Here is a 21,013-nt window from a genome sequence, read left to right on the forward strand (position 1 = left end):
TGGGCCCAGTGACATCCCCACACATCCCTACACATTCCTCTGTGCAGCCCTAAGATCGCACTGATCCTGGTTCTGTGGGTCTCACGGGCCCCACTGCGAGCCTGCCATGTTGTGTATCTGCGACTCCGGAAAATGCGTGTGTGCATGTGTGTGTGTTGTGCGCGCGTGTTTGCACGCCTGCCCAGGGCAGCCCTAAGATCGCGCTGACCCTGGTTCTGTGGGTCTCACGGGGGGGGGGGGGGCACTGCGAGCCTGCCATGTTGTGTATCCGCGACCCCGGAGAGTGTGTGTGTGTGTGTGTGTGTGTGTGCACCCGCGCGCACGCGCGCTCTTCGTGGTGTCACCGCGGAGTGAGAGGCGCTGGGGGTGGGGGGGCTCCTTCCCAGAGAGGGTGGTCGTAAGCCCCTCGGGGCGCTGCAGGACATCCTGCCCTCGCGCGGTGTCCACCCTATCCGTGGGCCGACGGCTCGCGGTCCCTGCGCGGGGTCGGCCTGGCCCAGGCCGCGGGACGCGGAGCCCGGAGCCGCCGGTGCCGGCTGCGCAGCTCCGGCCTCGTCTCGGCGGCGGCGGCGGCGGCGGCGGCGCTGGGGGGGGACTGTTTCCGGGGATGGGGGTGGGGGTAGGACCGGGGCGGGGGGAGCCGATGATGTCAGCGGCGGCGGCGGCGGCGGGGCCGGGCCGGGGCCGGGCGCTGGGGGGGCCAGGGCCGAAGCCAGAGCCAGAGCTGGAGGCGGGCGAAACTGGAGCGGCCGGGGGCGGCCACGGGGATGAGCCGGGCCTGGTGGACACGGCGCCATCGCAGTCAGGTGGGCCCCAGGGCGAGCCGGGCAGAGCCAGGGCGGGCCGGAGCCCGCTGCCCGGACCCCTCCCCGCTGCCCGGCGCCGCGGGGGCCCGGCCGCGCCCCACGCCCGGGCCGCTCCCCTTCGGAGTTGACCTGGGGGCGCAGGGGTCGGGGGCTGAGTAGGCCCCGCCCCCGGGAGCGCAGCGCGCGGGGGGCGCCCGAAGCAGGGCCCCGGTGGGGGCCGAGCGCGCAGCGGCCGGGGACCCAGCTGCCGGGGGCCGTCGGGGGGTCGCTCTCACTCCTCCTTGGAAGGGTTAATCCTGCAGCCCAGTGTCCCCCTCCCTCTGTGGGGCAGGTTGGGGGTGGGGTGGGGCGGGTGTGAGCCCGAGCTAGGGCTGCAAACTGCTGGGAGGGCGATGGCGTAGGAGCCAGGCAGAGGGGGGAGGGGTGGGCCGCTGAGCGCTGAGTTGGGGTGTTCGGGGTGTGCATGGAAAGCAGGGGCCCCGGAACCGGCAGCCCGTCGGGGCAGGGTTGTGTATATGCCAGTCTTGGAGATTGTATCTCCTGCCGTGTTGTGGGGCAAGGTAAAATGCCCTGAGCAACACCGTTTGCTCTTCTTGCACCCAAGGGTCCAGGTAAGGCCCTCAACTGGGCCGGCCATAGAGATAGAAAGCCAGGAGGGGTGTCCAGTGTTGTGGGGCAGAATTACAAGATATGGCTCTGTGGCTCTGGGTGACACATTCTAAGCGGGACACAATACCTTGAGCGCAATTTGTTCATGTATGTTTTCTTGCACGCATTTCTTATGTTACACATACGAACTGTTTAAGTAAACAGTTGTTCTCTGAGTAGTTGGCCTTACTGTGTATAGGTTATGGAGGGCACCGGGATGTGCCCATTTGAAGGAGCAAGTTGCAAACCTTTAAGTTAGAAGGGATGTCAGGGTCCTATTTCTGAGGTGTGGTCCAGTTCTGGTGAGGATAGGCTGGTGGCTAGGCTTGTGTGTGTGAAAAGTGAGTGGCAAGGGAATTTGCATATCTGGAACTCAAATCCCACTGATCACAGGAAAGCGAGAAACCCTAGGGTGTGTCTTGGGTGCCTGAGGGTCTGCAGGCACAGTGTGAGGGGCTCTGGGTGGGATATGCAAGTTGTGAGATTGTGGGGAGCCAAGCAAGAAGGCTGTGTGTTTGCAACATCCTCCACATGATTCTTTCGTGGCGTCGTTTGTGGGGGCCTGTCCGGACTGTCTGTAGGGTTGGGAGGCGAACAGCAAACACTTGTGGGGTGAGAGGTGGCATGACAAGGGCAAAGTGGGCCTCAGATCCAGAGACCAGCCATAGTTGTGTGCGTGCTTCCCTTCTGTGTACCTCACTGGTGGTATGGGGCTGCCAGCAGAATGTTACGGAAAGTCGGGGAGATAAATATGGGCAGAGTAGGAGCCGCAGGCAATGGGCAGGGGCTGGTCCAGCTTGTGTTTTTATAGGGTCTGTTGTTTGCCCCTCACCCAGCGTGTCAGGGTCACTGGGAGGAGAGTCTTGGCGCCTGCAAGGGAAGTGAGCTTAGACAGAGTGGCTCCTTGGCCGTGTTTATGTAAAGGTCGGGTGTGACTTTTGTCACTAAAATGGAAAAAAGCAATGTGAAGTTTTCAGTCTCCTCTGTTCCTTCGCTTGGTTCACTTGCTCGCTCTTGCTCACTCATCCTCTCCCTCTCTCTTCCTCCTTGCGGGGGATCTCTGACGCACACTGGGCACCACTCCTGTGACTAGAAGGGCCTCAGAATTTGCTCACTAGGCAGATTCCTCAGAACAGGTTTTCTTCACCTCTGAGTCCTGGGCCCTTCAGTAGGGGTGAGTGTGTGTGTCCGTCTGTGCATGCACATGCACATGCCTGCTTGTTCCAGTTGTGTACAACATGGACTACTGCTCCTGGCTTGTAGGAGGATGTGTACAGACAAGGAGGTCGGAGGGCACCCTGGCTGGATCCTCTGCGAGAGGGAACTGGCTGCCATGCTAGGCCTGCACCGTAGGTACAAGGCAGCAGCCCTACACAACAATGAAGACTTAGGGGAGCTCTGCAACCTCCTCACTGGCATTTCCCTGTGCATGCCCTCAGTTCCTCACCTGTAAAATGGATCTTATTGCCTGACCTACCTACTTTCCAACAGTGTGTAGGAAATAGACTTGAGAAGCAGAAACAGCCCTTGTCAGCTCTCTGCCAAGACCAAGAATCCCCTTCTCCTGGCTTTGCTAATAACAATAGTTAGAACATTTGGTTTGGGTCCTGGCGCTACACCAGAAACAGTTCCCAGGGTTTTACATCCCATTACCTACCCAATCTTCATGGTAGGTACTCAAATTATTTCACTTTTTCAGGTGAGGTAAATGAAGCTCAGAGAAGTTAAGCAATTCCCCCAAAGCCATTTAGCTAGTAAGAAGTAAAGCTCATTTTCAACCCAAGGAGTTAGGTTCTAGAGTCTGTGGTCTTGTTTTGTGCCCATACTAGGAATTGAACTTAGAGTCTTAGGCACTTTCCTTTAGCTTTCTCTACTCAAAGCTGGCGTTCTACCACTTGAGCCACAGCTCCACTTTGGTTTTTTGCTAGTTAACTGGAGATTAGAATTTCACAGACTGTCCTGCCTGGACTGACTTCAAACAGCAATACTCAGATCTCAGCCTCCTGAGTAGCTAGAATTACAGGCATGAACCAACCAAACCTGGCAGAGTCTGTACTCAGAATGCTGTCCTCTGCAGCCTTTCTGAACCTCTTCGCTCACTCTCCCACTTGCACTCATTTCTGTAGAACTCAGCATCTCACCAATCCATTTCCAAAGACCAGCGTGCTCCTGGGAATCCCAGCACAGGCCATGAGAACCTGTCTTTGCTATGTAATGTGAGTCCTGGCCAGAGGGGTACAAAATGTTGATGAATCAGAGGAAGGAGAAATTGTCCTTGTTCTGTGAGTCTGGAAGGCTCACAAGGAGGAAGGAGCTTGCACTTGAGTTAGATCTTAACATTTTAGAGTGGTATTAAGAGGTCAGGGAAAGGGCATTACTGGCAGGTAAGACACCCCCCATATGCCCCAGGCTAAAGCATGGAGGTGAGCAAGCAGTGTTTGGGGAGGGAATGACACAGGTAAGATTAAGGGAACACTGGTAAAGTGGCTCATGTCTTAACTACACAGGAGGAGGCTAAGGTCTCAGAATCAAGGTTTTAAGCCAGCCTAGGCAATGAGACTCTTGTCTCCAATTATAAAAATGCTGGAAGTGGAGGCTGGGAATATGGCCTAGTGGTAGAGTGCTTGCCTCGTATACATGAAGCCCTGGGTTCAATTCCTCAGCATCACATATATAGAAAAAGCTAGAAGTGGCGCTGTTGCTCAAGTGGTAGAGTGCTAGCCTTGAGCAAAAAGAAGCCAGGGACAGTGCTCAGGCCCTGAGTTCAAGCTCCACAACTGGCAAAAAAACAAAACAAACAAAAAAGCTGTAAGTGAGGGGCTGGGAATGTGGCTTAGTGGTAGAGTGCTTGCCTAGCATGCACAAAGCCCTGGGATCGATTCCTCAACACCACATAAACAGAAAAAGCCAGAAGTGGCACTGTGGCTCAAGAGGTGGAGTGCTAGCCTTGAGCAAAAAGAATCTAGGGACAGTGTCAGGCCCTAGGTCCCAAGCCCCAGGACTGGCAAAGAAAAAAAAGAAAAGAAGCGGAAAAAAAATACAAAAAAATTTAAAAAGCCACTGGGTACCATACCTGTAATCTTAGCTACTCAGGAGGCTGAGATCTGAGGATTGAGGTTCAAAGCCAGCCCAGGCAGGAAAGTGAGACTCCAATCTCCAATTAACCACCAGAAAACTGGAAGTAGAGCTGTGACTCAAAGTGCTAGAGCTCTAGCCTTGAGCAAAAGAGCTCAAGGACAGCACCCAGTCCCTAAGTTCAAGCCCCAGGACCAACCCCACCTCCCAAGAAAAAAAGCTGGAAATGGAGGCATAGACTCAACTTGTAGAGATCCAACTTTGAGTAGAAAAAGGTAAGGGACGGCACTCAGGCCCTGGGTTCAAGTCCCAGTACTGGCAGAAGGAAGGAAGGAAGGAAGGAAGGAAGGAAGGAAAGAAGGAAGGAAGGAAGGAAGGAAAAACGGAAAGGGGGGAAAGACTAAGGGATTAAGGGGAGGCTAGAGCTCAACCAGGGCTTCTTGCGTGCCTATTGGAGGAATTTGAACTTCATTCTGGACTCAGTGGGGATCTGGGCTAGCTTTGAGCCCTGACATAATGGCTCAGGATCACCAATTAGGAATTCTGACTCCTGATGGGGGAAAGCGGAGTGGAAGAGGTAAAACCTATAGGCATGGGGCTAGCTGTGAGCCTATGACTAAAGTGTAAAGAAGGGCTTGAACTAGTTTGGGGCCAGAGAGAGATCAAGGGCAGGGCTTCCAGAGCCCTTCCCAAGCTCTCACAGTTTTAGCCAGACTTGGTGACAGAGGGAAAGGGTGGAGTCAGACATGACACATTTAGCTCTTAACACGTGAGGCTTTGTGCAATTTATGTACTCAGTTGGCCCACCATACCCCCTTCAGGACAGGATTCAGCCGTATAGCAAAGAGAGGCATTCATCATCTGGTGCAGCTAGGCCTGAATTCAAATCTTAACTCTGCTGCTTACAAGCTAGGTGACCTTGAGCAAGGTACATGCCTTTCTGAGTTTCAGTTCCCTCTTGTGTAAAATTGGGAGATTATAGCTGTGTGCCAGGGGCTCATTTCTCTAATCCTAGCTACTCAGGGGGTTGAGATCTAATAATCACAGTTTGAATTCAGGCCAGGCAGGACAATCTGTGAAATTCTTATCTCTAATTAACCACTAAAAAGCCGGAAGTGACTCAAGTAGTAGAATGACAGCCATGAGCGAAAATGGTCAGGACAGCTCCAAGGCCCTGAGTTCAAGACCCAGGACCAGCACACAAAAAATTTGGTTGAACACTTACTATAAGGTATGCACAAGGTATTGTGAGGATATGACTAAATGGGATGATGCACATAAAAGCCCCTAGAAATGTATCAGGCAAATTGTGAGTGCCCGGAATGTCATCAAGTTAGAATCATCATCCTCAGTTGGTACTAAGGAGGAGATTATAACCCCTCCTCTTTTTGAAACAGGATCTTGTTATGTAGCCCAGGCTGGCCTTGAACTGTCATTCTCCTGCCCTAGTCTCCTGAGTGCATATGTCTTCTTGCATAATATAGGTAATCATCTACATGCCCAGCTTCCAGTCAGATTTTGTTTGCTTTTGTTTGTTTTTGTTTTTGTTTTTGTTTTTTTTGCCAGTCCTGGGGCTTGAACTCAGGCCACGAGCGCTGTCCCTGGCTTCTTTTTGCTCAAGGCTAACACTCTACCACTTGAGCCACAGCGCCACTTCCGGCTTTCTCTATATACGTGGTGCTGAGGAATAGAAGAAACCAGGGCTTCATGTATACGAGACGAGCACTTTACCACTAGGCCATATTCCCAGCCCTCCAGTCAGATTTTGGAAGCAAATTCTTTTACTTACCAGAAGTTTTTGTTATTTTGTTGTTGTTTTGTTTTCTTGGTGCTGCTACTGGGGCTCAAATCAGGGCCTTGTGCTGTCCTTTGGCTTTTTCTCTCAAGGCTGATGCCCCATCATTTGATCCACACCCGCGCCTTTGTCTTTGTACTGCTTAATTGTAAATAAGAGTCTCACACTTTTCTGCCCAGGCTGCCTTTGAACCAGGATCCTCAGATCTCAGCTTCCTGAGTAGTTAGGATTGCAGGTGTGAATCACCAGCATCTGGCTCCAGAATTCTTTTTCTTTCTTTCTTTTCTTTATTATTATTTTTTTTATTTTGTATCAGTACTAGGGCTTGAATTTAGTGTCTTGAACTCTCACTTTTTTTTTTTTTTTTTTGCCAGTCCTAGGCTTGGACTCAGGACCTGAGCACTGTCCCTGGCTTCTTTTTGCTCAAGGCTAGCACTCTACCACTTGAGCCATAGCACCACTTCTGGCCCTTTTCTATGTATGTGGTGCTGGGGAATCGAGCCCAGGGCTTCATGTATACAAGGCGAGCACTCTTGCCACTAGGCCATATTCCCAGCCCCTCACTTGTTTTTTTACTTAAGGCAATCAATCTACCACTTGAGCCACAGCTCCACTTCTGCCTTCTTCTGAGATAGCTTCTCAGATTTGCCTTCCCAGGCTGGCTTCAAAACTTGATCCTCAGATCTCAGCCTTCTGAGTAGCTAGGGTTACAGATGTGCATCACCAGCATCAGGCTTCTCCAATTTTTTCCTCTCTCTCTCTCTCTCTCTCTCTCTCTCTCTCTCTCTCTCTCTCTCTCTCTCTCTCTCTCTCACCAATCCTGGGGCTTGGACTCAGGGCCTGAGCACTGTCCCTGGTTTCTTTTGGCTCAAGGCTAGCACTCTGCCACTTGAGCCACAGCACTAGTTCTGGCTTTTTCTGTTTATGTGGTGCCGAGGAATCAAACCAAGGCTTTGTGCATGCTAAGCAAGCGCTCTACCACTAAGCCACATTCCCAGCCCAAGAAAACATTCTTATCTCTGCCCTTCTGGAAGCCTACATTCTAGAGTTAAATAAGCATTATATTTTAGTAAGTGATAAGGAAAAAAATAAAGTAGGATGGGGGATATGATGTTTTCAGAGGTGAGAGGTATACAGGGAATCCCTTAAGCAAGGTGACTTTTGAGTCAAGGCTTAAAAGAAGTGGGGCAGCTGGGTGCCAGGCACCGGTTGTTCACATCTGTAATTCTCACGACTCAGGAGGCTGAGATCTGAGGATTGTAGTTCAAAGCCAGCCCAGGCAGGAAAGTCTGTGAGACTCTTATCTCCAATTAACCACCAGAAAACTGGAAGTGGAGCTGTGACTCCAGTAGTAAATTGCTAGCCTTGACCTGAATTACTTAGGGGCAGTGTCCAGGCCCAGAGTTCAAGCCCTAGGCCTGACAAAAAAAAAGAAAAGAAAAGCGGGGCAATGAGCCTTGAGTCTATTTGGAGAAAGAACATTTTCAAGTGGAGGCAACACCTTGAGGTTGAACATGTCTGGTGGGTTTGCTCAGATCCCTGCTTCAGTGCCCTCAAAGATCACATAGGCAGTCAAAAGTGGAGAAACAAGCAGGGTGCCCGTGGCTCACGCCTATAATCCTAAACTACTACTCAAGGATTAAGATCTGAGGATTGGGATTCAAAGCTAACCCAAGCAGGAAAGTCTGTGAGACTCTTACCTCCAATTAACCAGAAAGAAAAGAAAAGCAGGGGCTGGGAACGTGACCTAATGGTAGAATGCTTGTCTAGCATGCATGAAGCCCTGCATTGGATTCCTCAGCACCACATATGTAAAAAAAAGCCAGAAGTGGTGCTGTAGCTCAAGTTGGCAGAGTGCTAGCCTTGAGCAAAAAGAAGCCAGGGACAGTGCTCAGGCCCTGAGTTCAAGCCCCAGGACTGGCCAAAAATAAAGCCAGAAATGGTGCTGTGGCTTAAGTGGTAGAGCAGTAGCTTTAAGCATAAAAGCTAAGGAACAGGGCGCAGGCCACAAGTTCAAACACCAATACCAGGCCACACAGAAAAAGTAAAGAAACAGTAAGAACAAACAAATTAAAAACTTAAAATTGGCCAGGCACTGGTAGCTCTTTCCCATAATCCTAGCTACTCAGGAGGCAGAAATTTGAAGATCACTGTTCAAAGCCAGCCCAGACAGGAAATTCTGTGACCCTTATCTCCAGTTAACACACACACACACACACACACACACACACACACACACACACAGAACTAGAAGTGGTAGAGTGCAGGCCTTGAGCAAAATAAGCTCAGGGACAGTGCACAGTTCCTGAGTTCTAGCCCCAGGACTGGCACCAAAAAATTAAAAAAAGAATAAAAACTTAAAACCACAGAGCTACTAAACAACCTCGAAGTCCTTTGTTTTTTTCACCACTGCCCCCTCCATTTTCCAAGATTGAATTATAAGAGCAGGCACTGTCATCCCTTGGTTCCAGGATGCCCCACAGATCCTGAAACCCTTGTATGTTCAAGTCTCTTCTATAAAAATGACACAATTCATCTAACTCCCATGCATTCTTGCATGTACTTTTAATTATCTGAGCACTACTGTTCTAAGCCAACCTGGGAAGGAAGTCTATGAGACTCTCATCTCCAATTAACCACCAGAAGTGGAGCTGTGGCTCACGTGGAAGAGCACTAGCCTTGAGTGAAAAAAAGCTAAGGGACAGTACCCAGGCCCTAGGTTCGAGCTCGAGAACATACACATACATACACACACACACACACATTATCTTATAATACCTAATACTACATATATGCCACAGAAGTCGTTGTTGTACTGTATTGTATAGGGAATAATGCCTTACATGTGCAGTAGTGCAGCAACTTTTTTTTTTTTTTTTTTTTTTTTTTTGCCAGTCCTGGGGCTTGGACTCAGGGCCTGAGCACTGTCCCTGGCTTCTTTTTGCTCAAGGCTAGCACTCTGCCACTTGAGCCGCAGTGCCACTTCTGGCCATTTTCTGTATATGTGGTGCTGGGGAATCGAACCGAGGGCTTCATGTATATGAGGCAAGCACTCTTGCCACTAGGCCATATCCCCAGCCCCTGCAGCATCTTTTTTTTTTTTTCAGATATCTTTTCTCCTCAATTGAAAAAATCTTTATTTCAATACCATTCTTTGACAAGGACATTTTAGGTTCAGAGAAGTACCTTCCCTAAGGTTATGTAGCTTGTATCTCCTTCACTTCCCATAAGCCTTTGCATGCAGGGTCCAGTGATGAGACAGATGAAATGTGGACAGCTCTATCCAAACCTCAGTTGGGTTAGTAACAAGACCAGGGACCAAGGACTCCACCACTATAGTCCCTGAAAATGAGTTGAGTGTTTAATTTCTTAATTATATGATCATTTTGAGTATTGAAATGAGATGATGCAGATAAAATACTTTGCACAAAAGTTTTTCACAAATGGCATCTACAAAGACCACAATGATGCTGGGCACTGGTGGCTGATGCTTATAATTCTAGCTACTCAATCATGATCTGAGGATCATGGTTCAAAGCCACCTGGGGCAGGCACTCTTATCTCCAATTTACCATAAAAAACCCAGAAGTGTTGCTGTTGCTCAAAGTGGTAGAGTGCTAGCCTTGAGCGAAAGAGCTCAGGGGCAGCACCCAGGCAGAGTTCAAGCCCAATGACCCCCCCACACACAAAAGGCCATGATGATAATGATTCTGGATGATCTGTTAGTCCAGGTTTGACTTAGGATGATTCTAATAAATTCTGACAGTCCTCATCTAAATATCATAGCAACCCTCACCCAGCCTGCAACATACAGCCTTCAGGTAGGCAGGTCTGGACATGGGTAAATGGGGACTAGCATTGAACCTTGACTTCACTCACCTGCAAAGGGTTGCTACCTCTTTCCTGAAAGAAGGGGCCTTGTGGGCTGGGGATATAGCCTAGTGGCAAGAGTGCCTGCCTCGGATACACGAGGCCCTAGGTTCGATTCCCCAGCGCCACATATACAGAAAACGGCCAGAAGCGGCGCTGTGGCTCAAGTGGCAGAGTGCTAGCCTTGAGCAGGAAGAAGCCAGGGACAGTGCTCAGGCCCTGAGTCCAAGGCCCAGGACTGGCCAAAAAAAAAAAGAAGGGGCCTTGTGATTTTCATAAAGGTGAGAGCAAGTAGGCTAGTGGCACCAAAATAGGGGCTATAAGTATGATTTATTCATTCATTTATTATTTATTTTTGCTAGTCCTGGGGCTTAAACTCAGGGCTTGAGCACTGTCCCTGGCTTCTTTTTGCTCAAGGCTAGCACTCTACCCCTTGAGCCACAGCACCACTTCTGGCGTTTCCTGTGTATTTGGTGCTAAGGGAGTTGAACCCAGGGCTTCATGCATTCTCAGCAAGCACTCTACCACTAAGCCACATTCCCAGCCCTGGAGTCAAACTTTGTGAGATCAGATCCCAGCCTGACTACTAACTAGACAATCTACCATGCCTGAGTCAAAGTGGGGATGCTGACTGCAACCTTTTATTGTAGTAATGAGAAAAGAAAGGAAATAAGGCAAATAAAGTACTGGCTCTTAGGATCCCAGTGGTCCAGGGACTGCCATGGAAGGGGTGAGGGATCTGAACACAGCCCATGATGAGGTACGATCCTTTTCACCAGACTCACAGCTAGTCACTAGCCAGGAATGGACTGGATAATGTTTGTCACTTTACATTAGTACTGGGGCTTGAGTTCAGGTTCTCAAGTTCTCACTTGGCTTTTTTTCTCATGGCTGACCACCACTTGAGCTATGCTTCCAGTTCCAAGAACCAGATAACATTTGACCAGTTTGTTGGTCTATGTCTATCAGTCAGGGTTGAATTGTTAAAAGTTGAATACCGCCCTATTTACCACCTTCTTGCCATCCAGGAAAGGTGTCAGAGCTATCTCCTGGGAAGAGGGTCTTTTAGTCCAGATAATATGAGCCATAAATAGGGAAGGAACATGTTTCCCTCCCCCCAGGGGGGTAAAAAGATGAAGAACTCCTTGTGCAGGATACTTCTGAGGATATATGTGACTCAGGACATTTGGGAGTGATGCCCCACAGAGAGGCTAGATTTCCCAGAATGCATTCCCAGAGGGAGAATGAGAGCAGCTGGAGCTCTCAGGTCAGCAGGCCTCACGTATTACCAGCTGTGTGGATTTGGATAAGACATTTGTATAGCTCTGGAAGTCAGATCTTCAGTTGAAAAACGAGAACCCAAGACCCACTTGTGCCCATGGGGGAATCCACTGTCAGGTGCTCTCTGGCTAATGAGTGCCAGAACTTGGGCTTGGGTCATCTGCTCTTCCTTTTGGATAAGCATTCTGGCTAAAGGTGAGATGAGGGCAGCATTTTCTCTCTCTCTAAAGCCCAAATCTGCAGGCCACCAGGCGTCAGTACAAAGTGAAGCCCAGGTCTTCTCACTGCTGATCTGCTGACCGAAAGGTCAGTACCTTCTGGAGACCAGAGTAAGCGAAGTCCTCTGTGTGAATTGGTGGTTAACTGGCCACAAATCTTCTCAAAGGTTTATAGGACTGGAAGCCTGCGAAGTCTAATTTGAGTAGTAGTTTGGTCCAATAAGGAAAAAAGAAAAAGGGCTTGGAATGTGGCTTAGTGGTAAGAGTGCTTGCCTAACAGATAGCTGAAGCCTTGGGTTTGAGTCCTCGGTACCACAAAAACGGAAAAAGCCATAAGTGGTGCTGTGGCTCAAATGGTAGAGTGCTTGCCTTGAGCAAAAGAAGCTCAGGGACAGTGCCCAAGCTCTAAGTTCAAGCCCCAGGACTGGTTGGGAGGGAACGGGGGGGGGGGGGGAAGCTTATTATGATATGTAAATAAACTCACTGTGATAAAAGACCACATGCAAAGCTTTGATTTCCTTTGAGCCCCAAGACTGAGCCAAGTGCATTTAAGAGTGATCTGCCAGCCTTCCCTGAACCAATAAGAATTGAACTGTGCTGCTGTGTTGTTGGAGATGAATTGGGGATATGCAAATTACCTTGTTGCTGTATTTCTCCGGGCCAACAGAACAAGACTGCAATAATCTGTGTGACCTCTGCGGTCTGATTGGATGTGGCCAAGCAACCTGACAGGCTCCTGGAAGAGGTCAGAGTCTGCAGCACAGTTCTAGGGTCCTCTTTGACCCTGACAGATCCCCAGCACTTACTTCCTGGGGTCTCTTCCTTCCTAGTTTCCATCCTGAAAACCCTTCCCTTTTCTCTTCCACTCAGTTCCTTTGACATGGTTTCTGTTTCTCCACAGAAGGAGGAGGCTGGGCAAAAGGGACTCAGTGAGCCACTTCCCACTCCACTCCATGTTGGCTGTGTTCTCAGGTGAGAATTCTGTGATGACTGTAGCTAAGAGAAATTACACCTAAAGGAGCAGGCTAGCAAGGGCATCCATTTTATCCTGGCTGGGAAGTGACAGGAAATGTTATGGGGCGCTTTTCCTCCTTCCAATAACAGAGAAGTTTGCATTGCATTAATCTGTGACTTTGGAGGATAGAAGGCCTTAGCCTTCACTGTGACTTAAAATATCACTGGCCTCTTCCGGTCCACATATTAGACATTCTGGTTTTGGACATTGGCCAGACTTGGGTTAACCCCGGACATCTGTGACTCAGATTTCTACTGGGTTGTGACCAGCAGCCTCTGACTTCCTCCCAGTTCATCTCCTGGTCTCAAAAGCCCTGTACTATGCCCAGCCTTTGAGATTCTCCATGGCCTCTTTCTTTCCCTAGGCTGGCGCCATGCCACCCCCTGCAGAGGTGACGGATCCATCCCATGCCCCTGCCGTCCTGCGCCAGCTCAATGAGCAGCGGCTCCGTGGCCTCTTCTGTGACGTCACCCTCATAGCAGGAGACACCAAGTTCCCAGCTCACCGCAGTGTCCTGGCTGCCTCGAGTCCTTTCTTCAGAGAAGCCTTGCTAGCTTCAGCCCCACTTGCCCTCCCACCAGTTACTGGGGGCTCAGCTTCCAACCCTACAACCACCACAGCTGCCTCTTCCTCCTCCTCTTCCTCCTCTTCTCCTCCTCCAGCCTCCCCTTCTACTTCATCCCCACCCCGGGTCTTGGAGCTTCCAGGGGTCCCAGCAGCTGCCTTCTCCGATGTCCTCAACTTCATCTACAGTGCCCGGCTTGCCCTTCCTGATGGTGGAGGGGATGGGGCAGCTGTAGCAGAGATCGGAGCGCTGGGGCGACGACTGGGCATCTCACGCCTGCAGGGCCTAGGGGAGGGAGGCGATGCCTGGGTACCTCCAAATCCAGCCCCTGTGGCCACTTCACAACCTGAAGATAACAGCTTCCGTCCCGGGCCTAGGCCAGATGGAGAGTGGGAGGATGACAAGGTGGAGACCTCTGACTCACAGCCTTTGCTGCCCCGTCGGTCCCTCTCCTGCCCTCGATGTGGAAAAAGCTTTATCCATCCCAAGCGGCTGCAGACACATGAGGCTCAGTGTCGACGGGGAGCCAGCTCTCGGGGGCCTACTGGACTGGGACCTGGGGGTCCTGGCCCTGGGGGGCCTGCAGGAGTGGATGCTTCAGCCCTGCCTTCAACAGTGGGCTTCCGAGGTGGCCCTGAGCACTTGGTGAAGGTAGTGGGTGGCCATGTGCTCTACGTGTGTGCAGCCTGTGAGCGTTCCTACGTGACCCTGTCCAGCCTGAAGCGCCACAGCAATGTGCACTCCTGGCGGAGGAAGTACCCCTGCCGCTACTGTGAGAAGGTGTTTGCTTTGGCTGAGTACCGCACCAAGCACGAGGTGTGGCACACTGGGGAGCGCAGGTGAGTGGCCAGGCCTGGGGAGTGAGAGGAAGTGGGGAGAGGCCAAGAATTAGTGTTTAGAGGACAAAGGAAGGAATGGGCAGAGCATGGGGCCTGGCAAGTCCACCCTGGAGTCCATTTGTGTCCTGACCCCTGCTCACTCTCCCACCACCTACCTGCCTCCCTCTACCCCTGGTCCCTTCTGCTGGTGTTTATCAGTGACTTGCCTGCCATACCCTGGCTTGTTTGCTATGAGAAAAGAAAGGAAGAGACAAGAAAATTGTCCTCACAGGAGAGGAATCTGAGAATGTAGTCCTGCCTGCCAGTACTTGTAATACTCCAAACAGTGCCTGGTATTTCCATAGCGTGTTTGTCTGTTTGTAATGTTTTCCCATTCTGTCATTGGTGCTTCTGAAGATGGCTTTGGGAGGTAGAATGTGAGACTATTCCCAATTCACAACCAAGGCTAAGAGTCACACGGTGAGTGGGAGCTGTTGAGCTGGGACTGGTGCCCCCCTGAGTCTGGTAGGGTAAGGCAAGCTGCACAAAAGGAGAGTGAGCATATGGTGGTGAGGGACAAAGGTTTGAGAGCTATAGAGGACATGGGAAGCTGAGCTGCTGGTTTCAGAGCCTCTGACAACTTTGTTGCTCTCTGCTGTCCTGGCCCAGGTACCAGTGCATCTTCTGCTGGGAAACTTTTGTCACCTACTATAACCTGAAGACCCACCAGCGAGCCTTCCATGGCATCAGCCCTGGCCTCCTAGCCAGTGAGAAGACACCCAATGGAGGCTACAAGCCCAAGCTGAACACCCTCAAGCTGTACCGCCTGCTCCCCATGCGGGCGGCCAAGCGGCCCTACAAGACCTACAGCCAAGGAGCTCCGGAGGCCCCCCTTTCTCCAAACCTCCATGCACCAGCCCCTTTGGTCATGCCATCCAGCCCCCCACCCAAACCCCCACCTGCCCCTGAGCCTGGCCCGCCCCCCTCTGTCATCACCTTCGCCCACCCAGCTCCCTCTGTCATTGTCCATGGGAGCAACAGCAGCGGTGGGGCAGGGGGTGGACCGGCCAGCACAGGAGGATCCCAAGCCGCTTCCGTCATCACTTACACTGCTCCCCCGAGACCCCCCAAGAAACGGGAGTACCCACCTCCTCCCCCAGAGCCTGCAGCCACACCCACCAGCCCAGCCTCCACCACTGTTAGCCTAGCCACACCTGCAGGGCCGGCCACGGCCATGGAGGAGACCAAGAGCCGGAATCCTCGGGCTGGGCGGACTCTGACTTACACGGCCAAGCCCGTGGGTGGGGCTGGAGGGGCTGGGGGGGCCTCCGCAGGGACAGGCCGGGGCTCCTCGCAGCTACCCGCCCCGCCTCCGCTGTGTCAGATCACTGTGAGAATTGGGGAGGAGGCCATTGTCAAGCGTCGCATCTCAGAAACCGATCTGCGTCCTGGGGAGCTGAGCGGAGAGGAGGTGGATGAGAGTGAGGAGGAAGAGGAGGAGGAGGAGGAGGAGGAGGAGGAGGAGGAGGAGGACAATGAGGAAGAATCAAAGGCCAGTGGGGAGGATCAGCTCTGGAGGCCCTACTATTCCTACAAGCCTAAGCGCAAGGCTGGAGCTACCAACGGGGGCAGCAGTGGGGGCAATGGGGTCCCCCGAAGTCGGCGACCACCACGCTGGAGGCAGAAACTGGACCGGAGGGCCTGGGAAGAGAGCCCAGCAGTGGAAGGCCCAGCAGGGCGCACACGTGGCGAGCGGAGGCACCACTGTGGGGACTGTGGCCAGACCTTCACCAACCCCAGGAAGCTTCGGAAACACCAAGAGGTCCACAGTGGGGACTCCCACAGCTCCAGGACCGGACGGAGGCCTTCCACCCGCTTCACCTGCCCTCACTGCGCCAAGGTGTGCAAGACAGCAGCTGCCCTGAGCCGACATGGGCAGAGGCATGCTGCAGAGCGGTCTGGGGGGACCCCCACCCCTGTCATCGCCTATTCCAAGGGTAGTGCTGGCACCAGGCCCGGGGCTGTCAAGGAGGAGGCCCCCCAGGAGATGCAAGTGTCCTCATCTAGTGGGGAGGCTGGAGGTGGGAGTGCTGCTGCTGAGGAGGCTCCCCAGACAGCCTCACTCCAGGACCCTGTCATCTCCGGGGGTGAGGAACCCCCAATAGCAGGGGGGGGCAGCCATGTGTATCCACCTGTGCAGGAATTCCCACTGGCCTTGATAGGGAGTGGCCGGGAAGTTGGCGGTGGCAGAGGAAAACCTGGGGGTGAGGGGCCAGTGGGGGCTTCCGAGGGGGACCATGTGGAAGCTGCCAAGGTCACCTTCTATCCTGAGCCCTACCCACTGGTCTACGGCCCCCAGCTCCTGGCTGCCTACCCTTACAACTTCAGCAACCTGGCTGCTCTCCCAGTGGCTCTCAACATGGTCCTACCTGATGAGAAGGGTGGGGGGGCCCTTCCCTTCCTGCCAGGAGTCTTCAGCTACACAGTGAATCCTCAAGCAGCTCCTCCTACTCCCCCAACCCCACCCCCCCCAATTCTCCCTCCGTCAGGTCCTCCTAAGGGAGAAGGGGAAAGGCCAGGGGTTGACAGAACCCAGAAGGGAGATGTGGGGTGAGCCAGGATGTGGGATCAGGATCCCATTCCACCAGATGCCACCCTCCCTGAACCCCCACCACCAATACTAGCTCCCTGGCCTCCTTTGCCCCTTGGGAGCCCCACCACACTTTTGTGCAGGGACTTGGGTGTCCCTGGAGCTCAGGGGTCAGGCTGCTTTGTGTGAGATTGTAGTTTTCCCATCTCCTGGGAAGGGATCTTTAGTTGTTCCCCTCTCAATCTTCCTCCAGGGAATGGCTCCCATGAGGGGCAGGGCCAGCTCCCATCCCTTCCCCAGCCCTTGGGGCAACTGAGCAATATACTTATCTGAATCTCTACTCACAGCCCCCACCAGCTCTGAATGTCTAACCTGCTCCCCTCATTCGTAAACCTAGGGGGAAAACATCTCTCTCACCTCATTATCTCTGCTCTTTCTGAAGCTCTCTAAGTCCTTCCCCAGATGCTTCCCAGCACATTCCATTCTGTGTGGCCCAGGGCCTGGACCAGACCATTGTGATCACGGACCCACCCACCTGCCTGGGAGCATGGCTTCGGATTCCGTTCTTCCCAAGGGTGGGTTTCTCTCTGTCCTTGTTTCCTTCACATCCAGATGCCATGCCTTCCTTGGCTTCCACGCCTTTGGATCTTCCATATTTCTTCCTGTGCTCCTCAACTTTGGAGGTGGCCTTGCCCAATCCAGGGTAAAAGGAGGTGTGAAGGGAAAGGACACACCTCTGATCCATGACTGAGCACTTTTCTGGTCCAGGGCAGGGTACTCTTGGTTCCCTACCTTGACTTTCAGATCCAGTGACCCCCCTCCGATTCTTCCAAGGCAAAAGAGGTGAGTAGATTGTGCCTCTTCCTGCCTTTACATACAGCCTCTTCTGGGCTACACCAGATTTGAGGGTCAAGAAAGGACACCATATGGGATGGGGGAAAGAATCTATGTTCTCTCTGCTTCCCCCCTCATGGTTTCTCCCAGACTAGACCAAATAGCCAGAAAAAACTATGGGGGTTCAATGAGTGGGTAAGCCCAAGATTTGCACATGACCTTCCATCCTTACCTTTCCCATCTTCCCCAGTGTTGCTGTCCTCACTAGACACCAGATGGTTTAGGGGGGACCATCCTACTCTCCTGGTGGGCTTTGGGGTATCCCCACCAACCTTCCCTCGAAAATAGCACCTTATACCCCATCTTTGACTCAGTTCCCCACACCCAAAGATCCCAACCTAGGGAAGGGGTGCAGGGACCATAGATAGTCCCTAATCCCTAATTTGCACTAGTTAACCCTGGTCAGGGGTCCGTTTTCCTTCCAGTGGGGAGATGAGGAAATGTTTGCTCTTAGTTCTTTTTGAAAAACAGAGCCTCTCTGCTCTGTAATTGGATAAGTATTTCCCATCCCATCCACCTCCATTCAAGGGGAGAGCCAGACTGGAGGAGCAAATTTGACAAATGGGAATTGAAGGAGTGCAGTTTAAAAAGGGAGAAAGGTTATGTCGTCCACATGGCAGCATTTCTCTCAGCTACTGTTTTTTTGTTTTGTTTTGTTTTGCCAGGATGGCTGTCCTCTCAGCAACTAGAGAGGACAAGATCATGGCTTTTGGAGAGAGATGAGTTCGTAGAGCTCCAGGAGCACCCTTATACCCTCCCAGCATATAGGAAAGGGGAGGGAAGGATTTTTTTTTTTTATCGGTTGTGGGGCTTGAACTCAGGGCCTGGGCACTGTCCCTGAGCTCTTTTGCTCAAGGCTAGCACTCTACCACTTTAAGCCACAGCTCTACTTCCGGTTATCTGGTGGTTAATTGGAGATAAGAGTCTCATAGAGACTTTACAGCCTGGGCTGGCTTGGAACTGTTATCCTCAGATCTCAGCCTCCTGAGTAGCTAGGATTATAGGCATGAGCCACTGGCACCTGGTGAGGGAAGGATTTTGACAGGCTCCCTGAATGTTAAATACAGAGGAGTCACTCCATTCCTCCTCTGTCTCTTTGCACTTTTCTTGGTCTTGGCCATAGCCTGTGTGAAGAATTTCCTACTGAATGTAAAAAAAAATTCCAATTTTTAAAAGAGGAAAAGATTTCAAACAGGAAAATACAAAAAAATCACTAAAAATTCCCACAGATCTTGTTTCTGGCACTTTAGAAAAACTGCGAAAAATACATAATAAAGACTATATATATGAGATCTACACACAAATTATATGTATATATATACATATATATGTATATATATACATATATATCCACAAGAGAGACTGAGGAAAGCTTGGAGGCAGGGGACAGATGTGATGACAGTCGTCCTATACCCCTCACCTGCACTCCTCTGAGGAAAACAGGCACAGGAAAATGGAAGGGGCTGAAGATGGTGGGGAATGTGAATTTCAGATTAGGTCAAAATTCTAAAACCATGGACATTGTGAAATAATTGAGATTGTAGACATGTTTTGACAATATGATTAAGGAAAATAGCTTCCAGAATTTAGAGGTTCTGGAAAACAAATGAGATTATAGCAAAGTGGAGATTAAACTATGTATTTGAGCTTGGGAATTTGAATATCATGTTGCACATGTTGGAAATTTGGAATTTTGCAGTTTTGTCATTTGAAAATGATCTGGCCTTGTCCGTTTGTGCCCTCTTTCCCCGTGTTTCCAGGGAAGAGTGGGATGGGATGGGAAAGCCACTGGTTCTGTGCCACAACACACAAGATTTAGAATTCTACAGACTCTAGCTCTATAAGTAGTGAGGACCCTGATTTAAAGAAACTGACCAATATTTATCTCCGCATTTGTGTGTGTGTGTCCAACTCTCTAGGCCAATAAACCAACAAGACAAATGAACTGTGTTCCACAGGAGGATGCCAGATGCGATTATTTGTGTGGTTGGTGGGTCTGGGGGAAAAGGACAAGCCGCTTCACAGGGATCCTAGGGCTTGTAGCCCCGTTCTTCCTCATTACTTCCAGCAGTTGAATAGATATGGGGCTTGTTGACTCTATCTGCATTAGTTAGTTGTTGTAGCCCCTAAATTCTAGCTGACTGGTCTGACCTCCAGGGAGAAACACTCACTGAGTCCACGTCACACAACCTGCTGGGCACAAGTACTGGATGCAAGATCTGTGTCCCTGAACAACCCTGTCATGAATCAGATTCAACCCATTTTCCAGTTTGAAAGTACAAAGAGGCAAAAGGTGTGTGTCTTGGTCATAGACATGACCTTTTGCTAGCCCTTCCTACTGGTGTCAATGCTGCCTGCTATCCCTTCCCCTAAATTGTCTCTATCGATCGATCTATCTGTCATCTATCTATCTTATTGGTCATAGGGCTTCAATTCAGGACCTGGGTGCTATCTCTGAGCTTTTCTGCTCAAGGCTAGAGCTCTACCATTTTGAGTCACAGCTCCACTTCAGGTTTTCTGGTGATTAACTGGAGATAAGAGTCTCAGGGACTTTCTTGTCTGGGCGGGCTTTGAATGGGGATCCTCAGATCTCAGTCTCCTGAGTAGCTAGGATTATAGGTGTGAGCCACCAGCACCCAGCCCTTCCCCTAAATTTTTCCTAGTGTTATGGAGAAATGGGCAGGTAAAGTAAGTGAAGCATATGGGTTAGACAGTAGCGTTGAGGAAATCTGGCACAATTCCTTGATCAGAGTGGGCAGACACTAATCATCTGTAGCAAGTTGCTGACAACTGAAGTATATCAGGTCTAGTGTTACTATACATAGTAGTTTTTCAAAATATTTAAGAGAAACAAAATCCAAATATCTCAGTGAAACATCCAAATTTTAAATTTAAGATTCAAATTTTAAACTGTATAGGCCAAAAACATAGAAACAAGTGTTGAGCCTACTAGTTGAGTCACAGTTCCACTTTTGGCACTTTGGTGGCTAAATGGATATGAGTCTCATGGACCTTTCTGCCCAGACTAGCTTTGAACCATGATCCTCACATCTCAGCCTCCTGAGTAGCTAATAATAGTACAGGGGTGAGCCACTAGCACTTGGCTTCTGCTTAAGCGGCCACTGCTCAGCCATTCATGACATTTAGAATGGGATATATACTATTATTAGCTTCATTTTACAGACATGGAAACATAGAGCAGTACCAATGCTTTGGGCATCAAAACTATAATAAGTGCATTTAAAATGTGCTTGCTTTTCTTCCTTCCTTTCTTTTTTTTTTTTTTTGCCAGTCCTGGGGCTTGAACTCAGGGCCTGAGCACTATCCCTGCTTCTTTTTGTTCAAGGCTAGCACTCTACCACTTGAGCCACAGCATCACTTCTGGCTTTTTCTATATATATGGTTCTGAGGGATTGAATCCAGGGCTTCATGTATATG

The 21,013-nt window shown here is 50.8% G+C and overlaps 1 protein-coding gene across 1 annotated transcript; it reads left to right on the plus strand.

Moving 5' to 3' along the window:
- Nucleotides 1-667: 667 nt before the first annotated feature.
- Nucleotides 668-18,431, plus strand: Zbtb4 (zinc finger and BTB domain containing 4). Its single transcript, XM_048365849.1, has 4 exons — nucleotides 668-806; nucleotides 12,595-12,665; nucleotides 13,073-14,112; nucleotides 14,761-18,431. The coding sequence occupies exons 3-4, from the start codon at nucleotides 13,082-13,084 to the stop codon at nucleotides 16,703-16,705; spliced, it is 2,976 nt and encodes a 991-aa protein (XP_048221806.1). The 5' UTR covers nucleotides 668-806; nucleotides 12,595-12,665; nucleotides 13,073-13,081; the 3' UTR covers nucleotides 16,706-18,431.
- Nucleotides 18,432-21,013: the final 2,582 nt, after the last annotated feature.

The sequence above is a fragment of the Perognathus longimembris genome, chromosome 17 (assembly GCF_023159225.1).
Source record: "Perognathus longimembris pacificus isolate PPM17 chromosome 17, ASM2315922v1, whole genome shotgun sequence".
NCBI lineage: Eukaryota > Metazoa > Chordata > Mammalia > Rodentia > Heteromyidae > Perognathus > Perognathus longimembris.

Bases quoted from the DNA above. Each gene is read 5' to 3' on its own strand.
- Zbtb4 (XM_048365849.1), top strand. From the start codon at position 13,082: ATGCCACCCCCTGCAGAGGTGACGGATCCATCCCATGCCCCTGCCGTC. The intron at 14,113-14,760 runs GTGAGTGGCCAG...GTCCTGGCCCAG, and splicing joins TGGCACACTGGGGAGCGCAG to GTACCAGTGCATCTTCTGCT.